The 14,524-nt window shown below is 38.2% G+C and overlaps 1 protein-coding gene across 5 annotated transcripts; it reads right to left on the reverse strand.

Annotated features, from left to right (window-relative positions):
• Window positions 1-1,484: 1,484 nt before the first annotated feature.
• cul5b (cullin 5b) lies at window positions 1,485-14,524 on the reverse strand. 5 transcript variants are annotated; one of them, XR_003297028.1, is made up of 20 exons: window positions 14,479-14,524; window positions 12,866-12,975; window positions 12,661-12,760; window positions 11,883-12,059; window positions 11,604-11,745; window positions 11,276-11,421; window positions 10,016-10,096; window positions 9,197-9,335; window positions 7,949-8,079; window positions 7,453-7,560; window positions 7,277-7,341; window positions 7,047-7,179; window positions 6,385-6,516; window positions 6,075-6,198; window positions 5,448-5,623; window positions 4,719-4,880; window positions 4,435-4,553; window positions 3,706-3,829; window positions 2,881-3,476; window positions 1,485-1,627 (listed from the first exon to the last, which is right to left on the reverse strand). XR_003297028.1 is itself a non-coding variant. In XM_026329036.2 (19 exons), the coding sequence occupies exons 1-19, from the start codon at window positions 14,500-14,502 to the stop codon at window positions 3,282-3,284; spliced, it is 2,343 nt and encodes a 780-aa protein (XP_026184821.1). In that variant the 5' UTR covers window positions 14,503-14,524; the 3' UTR covers window positions 1,657-3,281. The 5 variants fall into 5 exon arrangements, 2 of the variants coding, with proteins under 2 accessions (XP_026184821.1, XP_026184819.1); XR_003297027.1 differs by having other exon boundaries at window positions 1,485-1,630; XR_003297026.1 differs by having other exon boundaries at window positions 1,485-1,630; window positions 2,435-3,476.

Raw genomic sequence — 14,524 nt, forward strand, 5'->3', positions numbered from 1 at the left:
CAGCCTGGAAGATTGAAGATGAGTTATGTCTAAGCCCACAATCCCCTGTTAAGGGAGAGGTTTTCCACCTGAACATATATAGCTTTGCTGACTTTTCGCTCAAATCAGTTATCTTCTCTGTCCAAAATGTACATCACTGTCTTCAAATGAGTGTTCTGTTTTCTTTAAATGGAGGTTGCACAGCTGACTGTGGTCCTGAGGAGCTGCTCCTCCTGTGCTGGGCCATGCCCCTGTTGAGTGGTTTGGTTTCTCCTATGTAGAATTCTGAGCATCCTTCCTTGGAAGTCCAGTTGCCATAATTCAACCCCTAGATAACTTTACCTGGACGACTAAGAATCTCCAAAGATGTCAGATTATTTATTACTATAAATTATTTCATTTGAAAATAAAAAAGCTTTGTTTTTTCACCTCATTGTTTTTATTTCCCTTTACCAAAATATGAACTAAACCATATCTCTAACCCCAACAAGTCGCTTCTAATATTTTTAACATGACTTCAACGACCAGTGACCCAGTGATTTTACCTAAGTAAAAACACTCTTATAACACTGTAAAATAATACTCTCCCACTCCTGCCTTACAACAATCCCTCCAATTAGACCTATCTTCAAACTTATTTTGAAGGTAAGGGCAGGAAGTGTTATAATTCCTATGTCGCGCCATAACAGTGGTGGAGTGAAGAGGCAGACGTGGGGATGCTGCAGACTGAGCATGCGCTCAGCTCACAGGTCTGCTATAATCCCCTTTGTCACAAATAAGATGCTGCAATTAAGACGGAAAAAAAAAAACTAACACAACTTAGGCTACTTAAAGGCTAAGTTGTGTTAGTGGTGTTAGTGCTGCCTATGTGTAACTCGATGATATAACTTAAAACTACACACCATGGCAGCTCCATTTATATTCATTCTTAAACAAATTTCACAAAGAAAAATCAGTTTAGCAAAAGTTTCTGGATATGGAACCAGACTGTCTTGTCACTGTCGGCTGTATGAGAGTTTTGATATAATTTGATGATACATAGAATATAAGGCTCAGCAAAAAGGTAAATAAAATTAAGGCAAATAAAACAAACCTTGAAAAAGTAGGACTCTCAGTTTGGGAAAGAAAAATCAGCTGTATTGAACATTTATACAAAAGTACTGGTTTTATACAGACTTCAGTTCCTACATTACTTTGTTAGAACTGAATTGCTCTGGCACCATCTATTGGTTAACCGCCACTCTCAGTGGTGTCCTCATGAAAAAGGAGTTCATCCACAGGTGATGTACAGCTCACAGAGAGATCTGCAGAGTACTGAACATGGCAATGTGAATATAAGTCACTTTATATATGTTAATATTTACTGAGTATAACTTTCATTAGTTAAACTTATTGAAGTAAATGATTTCATTTGAAGAGTAATTACTGGTTTGAACTTTCAGTAGTCACATTAGTGACCAGGGATGGTCAGTCCATGACATTAGTCCAGACTGAAATATATCACCAGTGGGTTAAAGTTTTAATAATCCTCTTTTTATTATTTTTTTTGGACAGTGGAAGTAGCCCTACTGATGTCAGGATAGTGAGGTATCCTGGTAGTCTCTTGGGGTCATAGCAGATGTGGTTCTGATGATCACCTCTGAACCACCTGCTGGGTAAAATAAGAGCAGTGCTGATTCAGTTGATTAGAAAACAGTAATTTCCACCATATCTAAAATATGAATTTTGCAATACTTCTACCCTTCTTGTTTAGCATTTATAAGATGTATCTAAACACTGAATTATTTATACCATACTAGAATATAACTGCATGAAGGTTAAAGCGCTTATTAATGCATCATTAAGCATTTGTCAATGGCTCTAACTCCTCCTGTGGACACCCAGAAGTGGAGGCTGCAGTGTAAAGTTTCTGCTGGCATGACTCACCATGCTTCACTCAAGACCAAAGCATTGTTTGTCATTGTGCAGTTGTTAAGAATTAATAATAGGGCTATGTAAAAACTATGTTTCAAAGAAAAAAGACATGCTGAAGGCTATTTAGTACCAGCCCAGTGGTACCGTATGCATAATTGCCAAACCCAAACATACTGGACAGGAAACCTCTATGAACAGTTACTGTGCATATTTTCAGGCCATCTCTCACCAACTTTCAGTGGCTTCATAAATTTTGGCAGTCCTTCATCATGAATACAAAGGGACAGTTGCATGTAACTTCCGCATTACTGTACAGACGGCAGAATAATCAATCTTGCCATCTGACTGACAGTAAAAAAATAAAAATCTGTTATCTCCCACAGTATTGAAGTGGAAATGGTAAGACTGAGCTAGGATGAATGACAACTCTATGCGTTGTTTTATAATAAGGTGCTGTTTATTTAATCATTTTATTATTCACATCTCATGGTATACTCTCCTATAGCTTTCAACTGTAGTATTTCCCATGTGTAATACTGACCTCAACCTCTTCTCTCAGGCTCCCTGCAGAAAAGAGATTTTGAAAACATGAGCTGAGCTCCTGATTTAACTCCAACACCACCTTTGTCCTTGGGGGCATTAGGTAGACAGAAATGGACTATGGATAGCAGCAATATGCTATTTGTTTTCTCCATATTCTCTTTTAGTACCCAGGGACAGAGTGGAGTTGACTCTTCTTTGCTGTCTGGTTTAGTCCTGCAAACTGTGAAGTGCTTATCTGGCTCTTTATACACTGGAATGTCCGGATTAAATGCCTGATCACTTTAACTGTGACGGGAGAAAGTCACGACAGCATCACTGAGTAGCTGGGTTAAAGCAGCATTGTCCCGGAGTGAAGAGGGCCATGTTTTGTTCAAGGTTCAGATGGTCTGTGTCTGATGCGTATTAAACTGGACTGTGGATGTTCTGAGATCCAAAGTTTCTCACCTTTTCCTGTCAGCATGCCTTTAGACTTGCACAAACGTTGAGCAGGAGTGTTGTGGAAGCTGCCCAGATGACACACCATGGCATCAAAAATGGACCATTAACAATTACCCGCTTCATCTGCACAGCAAAGGAAACTCCCTCCAACTAAAAACAGTTTTAACCACTTGGTTCAGACTCCCACTGCATTTGCATTCTTCTTTTTTTTTCCTTTGTACAACTTTAAGGCAGGAAGTTCCACTTTTTAAAATAAGTCTCAGTCTTAAATTCATGCCTCCCTGCGAAAGTTTAGATTTTTTTTTTGTTAAATAGAAGACGGGGAGCCTGGAAGTATACTAGAGTCCATCAGGTCTGATCCACTGAAACCAAAGTCAACATGAGTCATTCTAATGTGTTGTGCTGTGCTATGCCATGTAGATGAAGGTGTTTATATCAGTCTCGTCCCGCTTTATGTACTTGTGATCTATCAGCCACTCGATCTGCTCCTTGATCATCTTCTTCTGTGGTAAAAACATGTTCTTAAGGATCTCTACCAGCTCAGTCTGCAGCTGGGCGTTATTAATGCGCTTCCTCATCTTCATGATCTGGATTATGGCCTCCTGGTCACGGGAAATATAAAGAAAGAGGTAGAAAAAACAATTCAAATAGATCAGAGTGCAACAGAAGACATATGGATTACATTGTAGCCTGCAAGTTTACACAAACAAAAGCGCAGATGTCCACGATGGGAAATGTAAGATGATAACATTTATTCACAGCGGGTGGAGTTATGTAAGAGAGGAGAGCCAGCTGCATCATCACCTGCATGCTTCGAGCTCATCAACATACCTGTGTTCTTAGTATCCTGAGCTGCACAATACCCTCGTTCTCTTCCTCTCTCATTCGCTCTGTGGTGAGCTGGAGCCGACCAATCAGGTTGATCTTCCCCCTTTTCTGAACCTTTGAGTTTTTGCTGCAAAATTAAATAAAAACCTAAATGAATGATGTTAAAAGTTACGGGAGACGATTTAGAATTGTACCTCTTCCATCTCAACAATATATGTAGATAACTAGATGTTAAGATTGTTATCCATCATGCAGTACAGTGATTGGCCCTAAATTCATTCTGCAGCTTGATAACAACACAAACACAGCCAAAACACACACAAAAAAAAAAAACACACACAAAAAAAAAAAAACACCTACAGTGACAAGAACATTTAGTCCTGCAACAAATGGTTTGGCCACTGAGTTCTCAAGATGCTTGGAACAACCAGCTGCCAAGTTCCTTTAAAAATTCACACTAGTGAATCCGATCCGATCGCACCAAATTCTGGTTTGTTTTACTTATTCCTCTGTTTCGACTATTCACTTTGGACAGTTACATTCTTTTAACAGTAACTAATGACTCAAGACACAACATGATGCCATACCAGCTGATGGCAAGACCTCTGACAGAGTTCATGTCTCTTTAACTCTTGTTTTTAAATTCTTGCACTTCTAAAGCCCATAAGCTCTTTAGTTAAATATGTGAAAGTGGCACGATGAACATGCTGAATATTATGTAATGTTTCTTACATGAGAGAGAACTCCTGGTTGACGTAGAATAGTGTTCCTTCTGCAAAATCTTTGGGTGAAGACACCACGGGGTCATACGAGAGCACCTGCCGCTTGAGTTTGGGAAATGCCACCAGAGACTGTGAGGAGAGAGAACACCATGAGAGGTCAAAAGAAAGAGTTGATATAATAAAAGTAAAAAAAATGTCACCCGTGAAAGTGAACACAGACATTATTTCAGTGAAACACACACGCACGCACGCACGCACGCACACACACACAAACACACACACATCTTCATTTACCCAGAGAGTGCGTCGCAACTCTGCGTCTGGCAGCTCGGTGGCGAGTTTGAGGTTTTCAAAGCTGATTCTCTCCCTGGGCCTCTGGTTCCAGGCAAATAGCACAGCCAGCTGAAAGGTGGTCACCTCCAGGTCATACTGGCCCACCTCATTCTTAAAGGTTATCTGGAGAAATAAAGGACAATATATTTAGTCCCTCGCACAAGTTTTACCAGAGGGAGTAATGAAAAATTATTGGGGGTGGAACAAGGAGTCCAGTTTCAAACACTGCGTTTAGAAATTCATGAAAAGTACCACTTGTGATAATCACCCTCAATGAGAAAAAATATAAATAAACAACATGTACAAATTAAATAATCATGGAAAACAATGATGTAAAAGATTTTTTTAAATTCTTGCAGTTATTATTTAGTTTCTTGATCTTGCCATGGATTAAATCATCACTTCCCACTATATAACCTTTGATTATGTGATGATATAAATAAGCGGTTCTTAAACATATAGCAACCCAGCCTAAACCAGGCTGCATGTAATAAAGACCTGCTCATCTGTGCCAGTAAATACATAAATCTGCATAGTTGTGTTCAGTGCAGGTAAACAACAATGAACATGAACAAACTTGTTTATCAAAATCCACACCCACAAAATATGTATGGCTTGACAAAACTGTATTGCCTTCTAAGCTATATGTGGTATGTGTGTGTGCTTTCTGTACAGATGTGTTGTGCTCACAATGCCGTTGGACATGAGGTGATGCCAGTGAAGCTTCCTGCCACTGTGGTTCTTCTTATAAAAGTCTTCTACCTCTGGTATCAAATCCTCCAGCTCTGTGGGAAGAGAGACGAAAACTTTCTCGCTGCTCCTAGACCAAGCTCCAGCATTCAGGATCTTTATATTGACAGAGTCAGCTAGAGGGCAAGAGACAAAGAAATATTCAGTGACAGCTGCTTACAATCAACACAGCTCATGTTGTACAAAATTATAATCTTGAACTATATGGGTACTATAGACTTAAACTCTCATTACTACCAGCACTAACGATTATTATCTCATTTGTTTAAGCTGCACAAATGTTTCCAGTCTAGATGCTAAGCTAAGCTACCTCTCTTTTGGTTCCAGCTTAATATTTTGGCAGACGTGAGAGTGGTATCAACCTTCTCATTTAACTCACATTAAAAATATCACAAATATCACATTATTCCTTTATCCATTAAAAGCATTTAATTTGAATTAAGCAAAATAATCAGTTCATTATTTTAGCAATTTATTAAATAAAACGCCAAATATATAGTGATTGCAGTTACTCGTATATATGATGAAGACAGTAATTTATATCATGTTAACTGATGTATCTCATACCTGGTAAAGCAAGCTTGTTATGTTTATGCATTTCTTTGAATGATTGGTTGAGGTCCTCTGACACCTTGATGTCTTGAAACATCCTGGCTAGCTTGTTGACATAGTCAGCTGGCATTCCTACTTCCTGTTAGGATAAATGAACAACAAATAAACAAACCAGTTTTTAAAAGTGATGAAGAGGTGTTTCCTCTAATACATTATCATTTTTACTGGCCAAATCAAACAATCGTTCAGGTGGCACGCACGTGCGCAAACACATGCGCGCGATCGCGCGTACACCCACACACAAAACCATCCACCGAGTTCCTACCCTGAGCCACTCCACCATGTTCTCCTCTATTTCACTGTCTGCAGAGATGTCCAGGATGAGCCGACGAGTAAGATGGGCTTTGTGGTAGCGCATGAACACGTCTTTATTTTGGACATATTTCAGCACTAGCAGCTACAAAAGAGGAGACAAAATATTAGTGATAGTTTTTTTAAAGAACAATCACAGTTTCAATTTTACTGACATTTTAAATTTTAATTATGTTCTTCAGTTTTAAAAACAGCAATATTTACCTTTTCCAAATTAATAGAATATTATAAACAATTTGTCTGCATTTGAACATTTGTACAATGTGCTGTTTTTCTCAAACAGACTTAATGATGAATGAGTGAATTTGCTGTATGTTGGGCAGCCAAATCTCACTTTTTATTTTTATCTTAAAAAGGTTTTTATAACCTCTTTCTAGTTTTAAATGTAATTGTATTGTAAGACTTACAACAGTTCAATTCAATTTAGATAAATATCTGCATGTGTGTATTTACACTGAGTGTGTATGCAGCAACCTGACTGGATATTAAAAAGAGTTGTTGTACACGAATTCCAATAAACTAAAGACTGCAGTGATAAAACCAGATCCACTGCTAACACCAGGGATAATAACCACGGTACATTAAAAAAACACATGGACGTGCTCTGACACATACCACTTCTTTGAGCTTAGCCTCTATCTCTTCAGAGGTGAGCTTTTTGCTCAGTGGGGTCTTCCTCAAGAGCATGTCACAGTAGTTGGCCAGCAGCTCTGGACACTTAGACTCAGGTTGAGTTTTCAGACCAACCCTATAAACACGAGAGAGAAAAGAACAGTAGTAGCCATAAGTCATTGCTTTTGCCATTCAAATTAAAAAGTGACTTTCAGACAGGGAACATCTCTTACCCCTTCTGTTTCATAGGAAGTTCTAATTTAAATATTGTGGCATCATTCACTACAGCTTTGTATGCCTGTAAGAAGGTTTGAAAAACAGTTAAGAACATTTTCTGACAGGTGTATCCTACAATCACAATATCCTGTTAATAAAGAAGGTGAGAAGGTTGGAAAAAGTCAAAGGTCACCTTGTCTCTAGCTGTCAGGAAGCGTGGGTCGTCCTGAAAGGCCTCTTTCACCAGCCGACTGAAGCGGTTAAATAAGGTGAGCAGCTGCTCCACGTATTTCTCTGAATCCTGTAACAAAAAACAAGTGGTATTACATATTAACATGATGATCGTGAAAGTTCATTATTAATATTGAAAACAATATCTTGACAAAATAATCATAATCAGGATCTAATAACTAGTTTTTCTGGCGCTTTTAACCACTGGTTAGGACAATCTGTCTTGCTTACAGTTGTTTGTATTTCCTACGCTGTTACATTTTATTGTAGTAATTTTAGTGCAGTAATAATCACTGTATTAGCAGATCTCAGCAATTACTATGGTGTGTACACCCCCATGAGAGAGAAAAGACAATCAAAAGATTGTAACTAAAACACAAGTTGAAATAAATTAATCTTTTAACACAGTTTTTAATTTATACCTGTATATAATGTATGTTTTGACATGCAAAACTCACAGAGGTGATTGTCTCTGCTGAGGCCACCATATCAGCCAGACCAGCACTCATGATGTGCTCTTCCAGGTCCTTCAACATTGGCTCGATGCCGCTGGGCACTTTGTCCATCAGAGAGAACATTAGATGCAGCTCTGATGGAGGAAAAATCAAAGTTATCACTCTTTAGATAAATTCGTACTCTGAGCTTTGGAGGTAGTCCTATGTTGACTGATGATTAGTATTACTTCAAAAGATTATTACACATACTCTGAAGAGACTAATACCCGCTGACTGAAACTGAATGGTACTGGTCAAACTGCTAAGCGTGTTTGCCTTTGTTTAGTTAGTTATTGTCCCTAGAACAAATTTTAAAAGAAATGAGCAGGTATAATAATTTAAAAAAAGATAATAAAATTATACTAATTAATAAAATCTTACTTGTGTTACCAGGCTTGTTTTATAATATACCAATGGAAATGTAAGCTGACATTTGATGATGTATTCAAAACTGAACTTTCATTCGGCAGCTGCATTACAAAACTAGCAGAAGATGAGCTACTTTAAAATCCATTACTGTGAAAACATGCACACACACAAAAATGCATTAAAAATAATGATGAGCACTTAATGGAGCAGTTATTCAAGTGATCTTCAATCTACGCTGAAATGTAATGTTAAGATAATTTATTCTATTTTACATTTTCAATCATTAAAAATGTCTGGGGAAAAATGCCCGTCTGAATGTACTTTCAGAACTTGTGATGAGCAAATCTGAACTGCAACTTGTGTCAACAAGGAAAGTGAACAGAGGTTTGGCAAATAGCAATTATGGCATTATTCTAGCACTGACAGATATAAAACCCCAATACTGTTTTTGTTTTTTTGGCAATGAAAGAAATGCATCATAGAAACTAACAAAAAACTGTCACGTACAAAGAGGTGACATTGCACTGCTGGTCAGATATTACAGACTTATTGTTTACTCATCCAGCTCATAATTTAAATAGCATTTTTTGCCAGTTTTAGAGCCTTTATCTGTTTACATTTTTTGGTGTGCCCAAAAATGTACAGACAGCTGTCACTAGGTAACTCCAACATTAATGAAATCTTAAAAACATGCTGATTCTCAGGCAGGCTCTGGAGTTGAAATATGCTCCTGATTATCCTCAGCATATCATCACATACATTGGTGTTGACACAAATTAATGTTCTACAGGCATTCGGGTGCCGGACACAAAGGTTTGGTCAGGGCTATTTCCTGGTGCAAACCTGAGCTGGCTGAGCCTTTGGTGGGAGCAGTCCTGCCGTACTCACTCTCTGTCTCATTTCGTTTGATCATGCCTGGACACTCGGCTAAGATAGTCTCCTTGAATGACGTTACCAGTGCATTGACGCAACACTCCATTAACTGGGAAGACAAATACAGGAGAAAAATGTAATTCTATGTTCAGTACATCAATAAAATATAACACACCGAAAAATTTAAGTTTTTAGAAACTTTGTCTAGAAATTTTGTTTTTAGAAACAAACAATTTTGTTTTTAGATGATAAGATCAATATTAATCTCAAATGTCTCATTTTTTCATCTGTAGAAAAACAGAAATGTAAAAACAAAAAAATGTGTACATGGGTAAATTTTTGTAGCTGTAGTTTGGAGTTATGTGTTGTAACCACTTTTGGACAAACACAAGGTTATTTTATGCACCCAGCACTTCTGTACTGTGTCTTTGGCTACTGTGTTGATCAACATGTACAGTTTGTGGGCAAAACTGATGTGAAAGTAGAAGTCAAAAAACCACGGACTTGTGCAACAGGCCACCACTCAGCTCTTTAAAGTTTCCAATACATAGCCTTGAATGACTCTGGCATTGCAAATCTGTACCCACCCGAATCCAACTATATCACAACCTCAATGACACAACTGCTGAAAAGAAAAGGTAAAAACATTTAAAAGCTTTACGAACAATTTAAAATAAAAGTTTGAAAAAGGAAAAACACAAATCAAAATGCAAACTAAAAAAAATTGGTGTGTGGAAGAAAAAAAAAAAAAAAAAAAAAACTGTATGCAGAATACTGTGTAATACTCACTGCTTGTACAGAGTTACAGTCGCGTCTCGTCTCCAGATATCGCAGTGCACGTTTCTCCTCTTCCCTCAGCTTTGAATCGGCCTGGTGAAAATACACAAGACTAACATTATTTACTAGAAGATATAAACATTTTATTCCACACAAAACAGTAAACAGCACATATATTTTATAATTATTTTAGAGGAGAGGTTAGCACCTACCACTTCTCTACCAGATAACTACAAATAAAAACACAAATTCTAATTGATTTTACAAACAATTAAAATGAACTATAAATGCAACCATTAATCAACAAATAAATGGAACGGGAAACTGTTTGCCAGTTTAAAAAAAGGCAATACTTTAATTCCAACTTGTCATATCAACAAACTATTTTTGCTGTTCATAGCTGTTCACGAGATTTTAAGCCTGTAAATAATTCAGGAACAGACATTTGTAAAGCAGAGTAATAAGTTAAAAGGGATGTCAAAATAAAAATAGTGCAATTCCTACAATTCTATTCCAACAATCAGTCTAATGTCTCTCCTCAAGTATGGACTATTTATAAATACATCTAATTGAATAGTTTTATTGTACAACAGTTGTCCAGAACAAGGTCATAGTCTTTCTGAAGACAAACAAGAAACTGAGCATGGGACTGGTTCCTAGAGAAACTGAACATGCTGTGTTTAAAAAGACATGAGGTGTCAGCTTTGTTTAAGCAAGAAGGGTGTTGTGAAGAGGAGAGGCCTGAGATCAGTCACAGCAGCTGATCTTGACCATTTTCTGTTTTGATAAATCCAGCTGGCTTACTGCCAAGACGACCAAAACAGGGAGGAGAAGCCTCAAGTCTCAAGTTTGAAATTCATACTGTAAGATGTATCTGCGGGGCAGCAGTTATCATTTCCTACAAAGAAATCCAAAGATGATTTTCTTTCAGTGTGAATGTAAAGTAAGCTGGGGGCAGCCAATACAAATCCAGAGTGAAATGACTAAATACTGTTTGAACACAGAGCAGACTACTGTCATTCCAGCATATCAACCCTTTTACACCATCAACTGACTAGCTGTAGATAACTATGATATGTCTTTATGACTTTCAACCTAAACTTTATGAAATTGTTTTATCCATATTGCCAGATAGAGATTGCCTAGAAAATAATGTTGTGCAACAGGTTAAAATACATATTTATTATAGTATGTCTGAGATCCTATCACTCATAGTAAGATGATCCTTGATAAAATATGTTTTCAAAGTAGATATGCATGAGTTATACTCACATATTTCATGTAGTTTTGAACCCCATTTTGCTGCAAATAGGCAGGTGCCTGTGTTCTGTAGAACCTCTCAGTAGAATCCATGTATGCCTTCTCAAAGTTGTCCCTGTAAATCTGGAGCTTGTCATCAGGGTTGGAGCACAGGTTTACTATTCAGAGGAAAAAAAAACACATTGCCATCACACACTGAGATATGGAGTATACATCCCAACCATGCTACACATTCAACAATATGTTTTTCCCCTGTTTTGGCCCTTTGCATTGAAGCTTCTAGAAGCCTCTCAGGATTCAGATATTAAGTTATAAGGTGACCTGTGTTCAGGTTTCTCACCGTAGGACTCTCGCACTCCAATGACCAGCTGGGAGTCAAAGGCCTCTCCGAGCCTCTCAGCATGGACTAGCTTCATGGCACTATCCTGTAGCCTGTTTTTAATGTTGGAGAAGATGGACTCATTCCATGTATCTAGCATCAGCTGCACAGGGAGGACAGACACAAAAAAACAAACATGTGAATATAGTATTACTCACAATATGTTGTCAGCATATACAAATCACATGCTTCTTTGGGTTACAGAGAAAAAACTTTTTTCTCAATCCTGTTCCTCCTCACCTTACGGACGATGCTGTCCTCCATGTTGGACTTTTTGCTGCTTCCTTGCTTCCCCATGAGAGTGATCTCTAGTTGGCAGAAAGGCTTGGGCAAGATGTCACACTGTGTGAAAAACTTCCTCCACTCCACAATATAGGCCTTCAACAACGCTGTGTCATCCTGGTGACTTAACACCCGCTAAAAAGGAAGAAATGCAAGACCATATGATTAGCACCTGCAGAATCTGACAGATATTAAGCAAATAAAATAGCTTATAGGCTCCAGCAGATCCCTGTGACCCTTGTTAAGGAATAAGCAGGTATAGATGATGGATGGATGGATGGATGGATGGATGGATGGATAAAATAGCTTTCGATTGTCAGCATTAGATAACTGTAATTCTTTTAGAAAATGTTTAGGTATTGTTATGCAATACTTAATTTTCTTAAGAGCTACAAAAAAGCACAAACTTAAAGGTGATGCCAGAAATACAATAAAAATAAAAGAATGACACAAAGATTTTTTTCTTAGAATACATCCCCTGGCCTGTGTTTTATCCTCTCATATAAAACACACATTTTATATGAGAGGATAAAACACAGGACATTAACAATATACCAGGACAGGGACAGCTTGGGGTCAATGATAGTCACTATTATGTGCAGCTTTCGCCAAACACTGCATCTTACAGTATTATAAGGCAATGAGGAAATGCCAAAAATGCAGATTATACATGACACAACAACATTTCACAGATGCTAAGACAAAAAAAAAAATCCCATTATGGCAATAGTCTTACTGCTTGTGCTTGTTTGATAAAATCTAGGATGTCCTCTTTGAGGGCCTGGTGGATCTTAGCTGGACCTTTGTCATCCCACAGGCATACAGCGTGGACGTCTCTGTGGAAACAAAGAGGAGATTAATATGACCTATCCCTGTACATACAACAGATCAGTATAAGAGACAAAGCTGAACGTGAATTCATACAGCAGCAGTAAACTTACGAAAACAGGTCAAACCACTGTTGTTTGGTGACGGACTCCTGCCGTAGGAGCTTCAGTACTATGGGACGCATCAGGTCCCATTTGTCCTCAAATTGAAGGGAGCCTTTGTTCTATGAACAGAGGGAAGTGAAAGCATGATTCAGGGTGTTCAGAATCTGTTATGGCCATCACCACTGTCTATAGCTCAAGGTGTCTCATCAAAGGATATTATTACAAAATAAGGCAAACAAAAGAACCAAATTCTACAAATTTCAGAAGCTTTCTCTGCTTGAATAATGACTGAAAACAATGAATGGATTATCAAAATAGTTTAACTAGTCAGTCAGGTAATTGATTAATGAACTGTAACTGTGGTTACAGAAGAATTTCCTGTGGTAATATCACTCAATATAACTCTGTGCACTCAATATAACTCTGTGCACTATACCCCATTGTTTTAAGGCTGTATCTAAGGACAGTTATTTTCACGTTAAAGAGCGATTAGCTAAAAGCAATTTACAGCAGCATGTGTTACTGTAAAACTCCACTGGCACAAACTAATCCTATTCACAAATGTAACAACATACAATGTAACTGATGGTTATCTGCTATTGAAAATACTATTATTATTGTTGGCATGGGGGAGAACCTGCACAGAAAGGCCCCTGTCTGGTTTCGAACCAGGAACCTACTTGCTGTGAGGCAACAGTGGTAACCACAAATCCACCACCCTTGACACCTACAGTAGATTTGTGAAAAAGTAAGCAAATGTTTCGATGCAAACCATGAAAGAAAAAAATTCAGCAATGCTGGGGGGCAAATATTTGGCTAAACCAAATTACACCTTAAAGCCTGTTCTGCAAGATGCTAACACTAACCTGTCCTAATGTTATTACAATGCTAGAGACAACGTGACCAAGGTGGGACAGTAATTAATGCAGTGGAGCTCACTATTAGTGAAGATTAAGGTAGCTGTTTTGGCATTAACTTCACTGTCTGCCTGGTTACTATATGTCGTTGCAAAAATCCATGTTAAGGCTATATAACGAAACTGCATAAAGCTATACTTTGTGCCGCTGCTTCTTAATGAATTAGACACAGTCCTATAGGTGCCTGTCAAGCTAAACTTAGTTAGCAAGCTAGCAGCATTGGATTAACGTCGAGTCAATGTATAGAAACTAATACGACTGTTGTTTTTGGCAGCCTTTACCATGTCGTTAAGGGGCTGGTCAGCTCCAGACTCCTGCTCCACTGACTGACAGATGATATGATGTGTAGCTAGCGCACACACAGACAATAGACGTATTTTAGCGCAGGGTAAGTTAAAGATAACGTTGTATCTCCCACCCGTTGTATCCCTGTGTTTCTCCGTCTCCCCGGGGTCTGCCTCTTTCCTTCATAATTAGCTGTGTTGTAGCTATTCTGGTTAGCCAGCTAAATCACTGATTGCTAGCTAATGTTAGCCAGATGTAACTTAACTGCTCCCAGCTACAGTCAACACTGACAGCATCGTCGTCTCCAGATGCAGTGGACTGTTCGTTAAGGTGAGAGCAAAACGGCAACATTACACTACAAAAATGACAAGAAATGCAGCGAGCGTGAAATCCAAATAATTGAATTGAAGTGGGTCCTACCTTTAGTAAATTAGATGTCGCCATGTTCCCTCAACTTATTCTCTCG

The sequence above is a fragment of the Mastacembelus armatus genome, chromosome 14 (assembly GCF_900324485.2).
Source record: "Mastacembelus armatus chromosome 14, fMasArm1.2, whole genome shotgun sequence".
Classification (NCBI taxonomy): domain Eukaryota; kingdom Metazoa; phylum Chordata; class Actinopteri; order Synbranchiformes; family Mastacembelidae; genus Mastacembelus; species Mastacembelus armatus.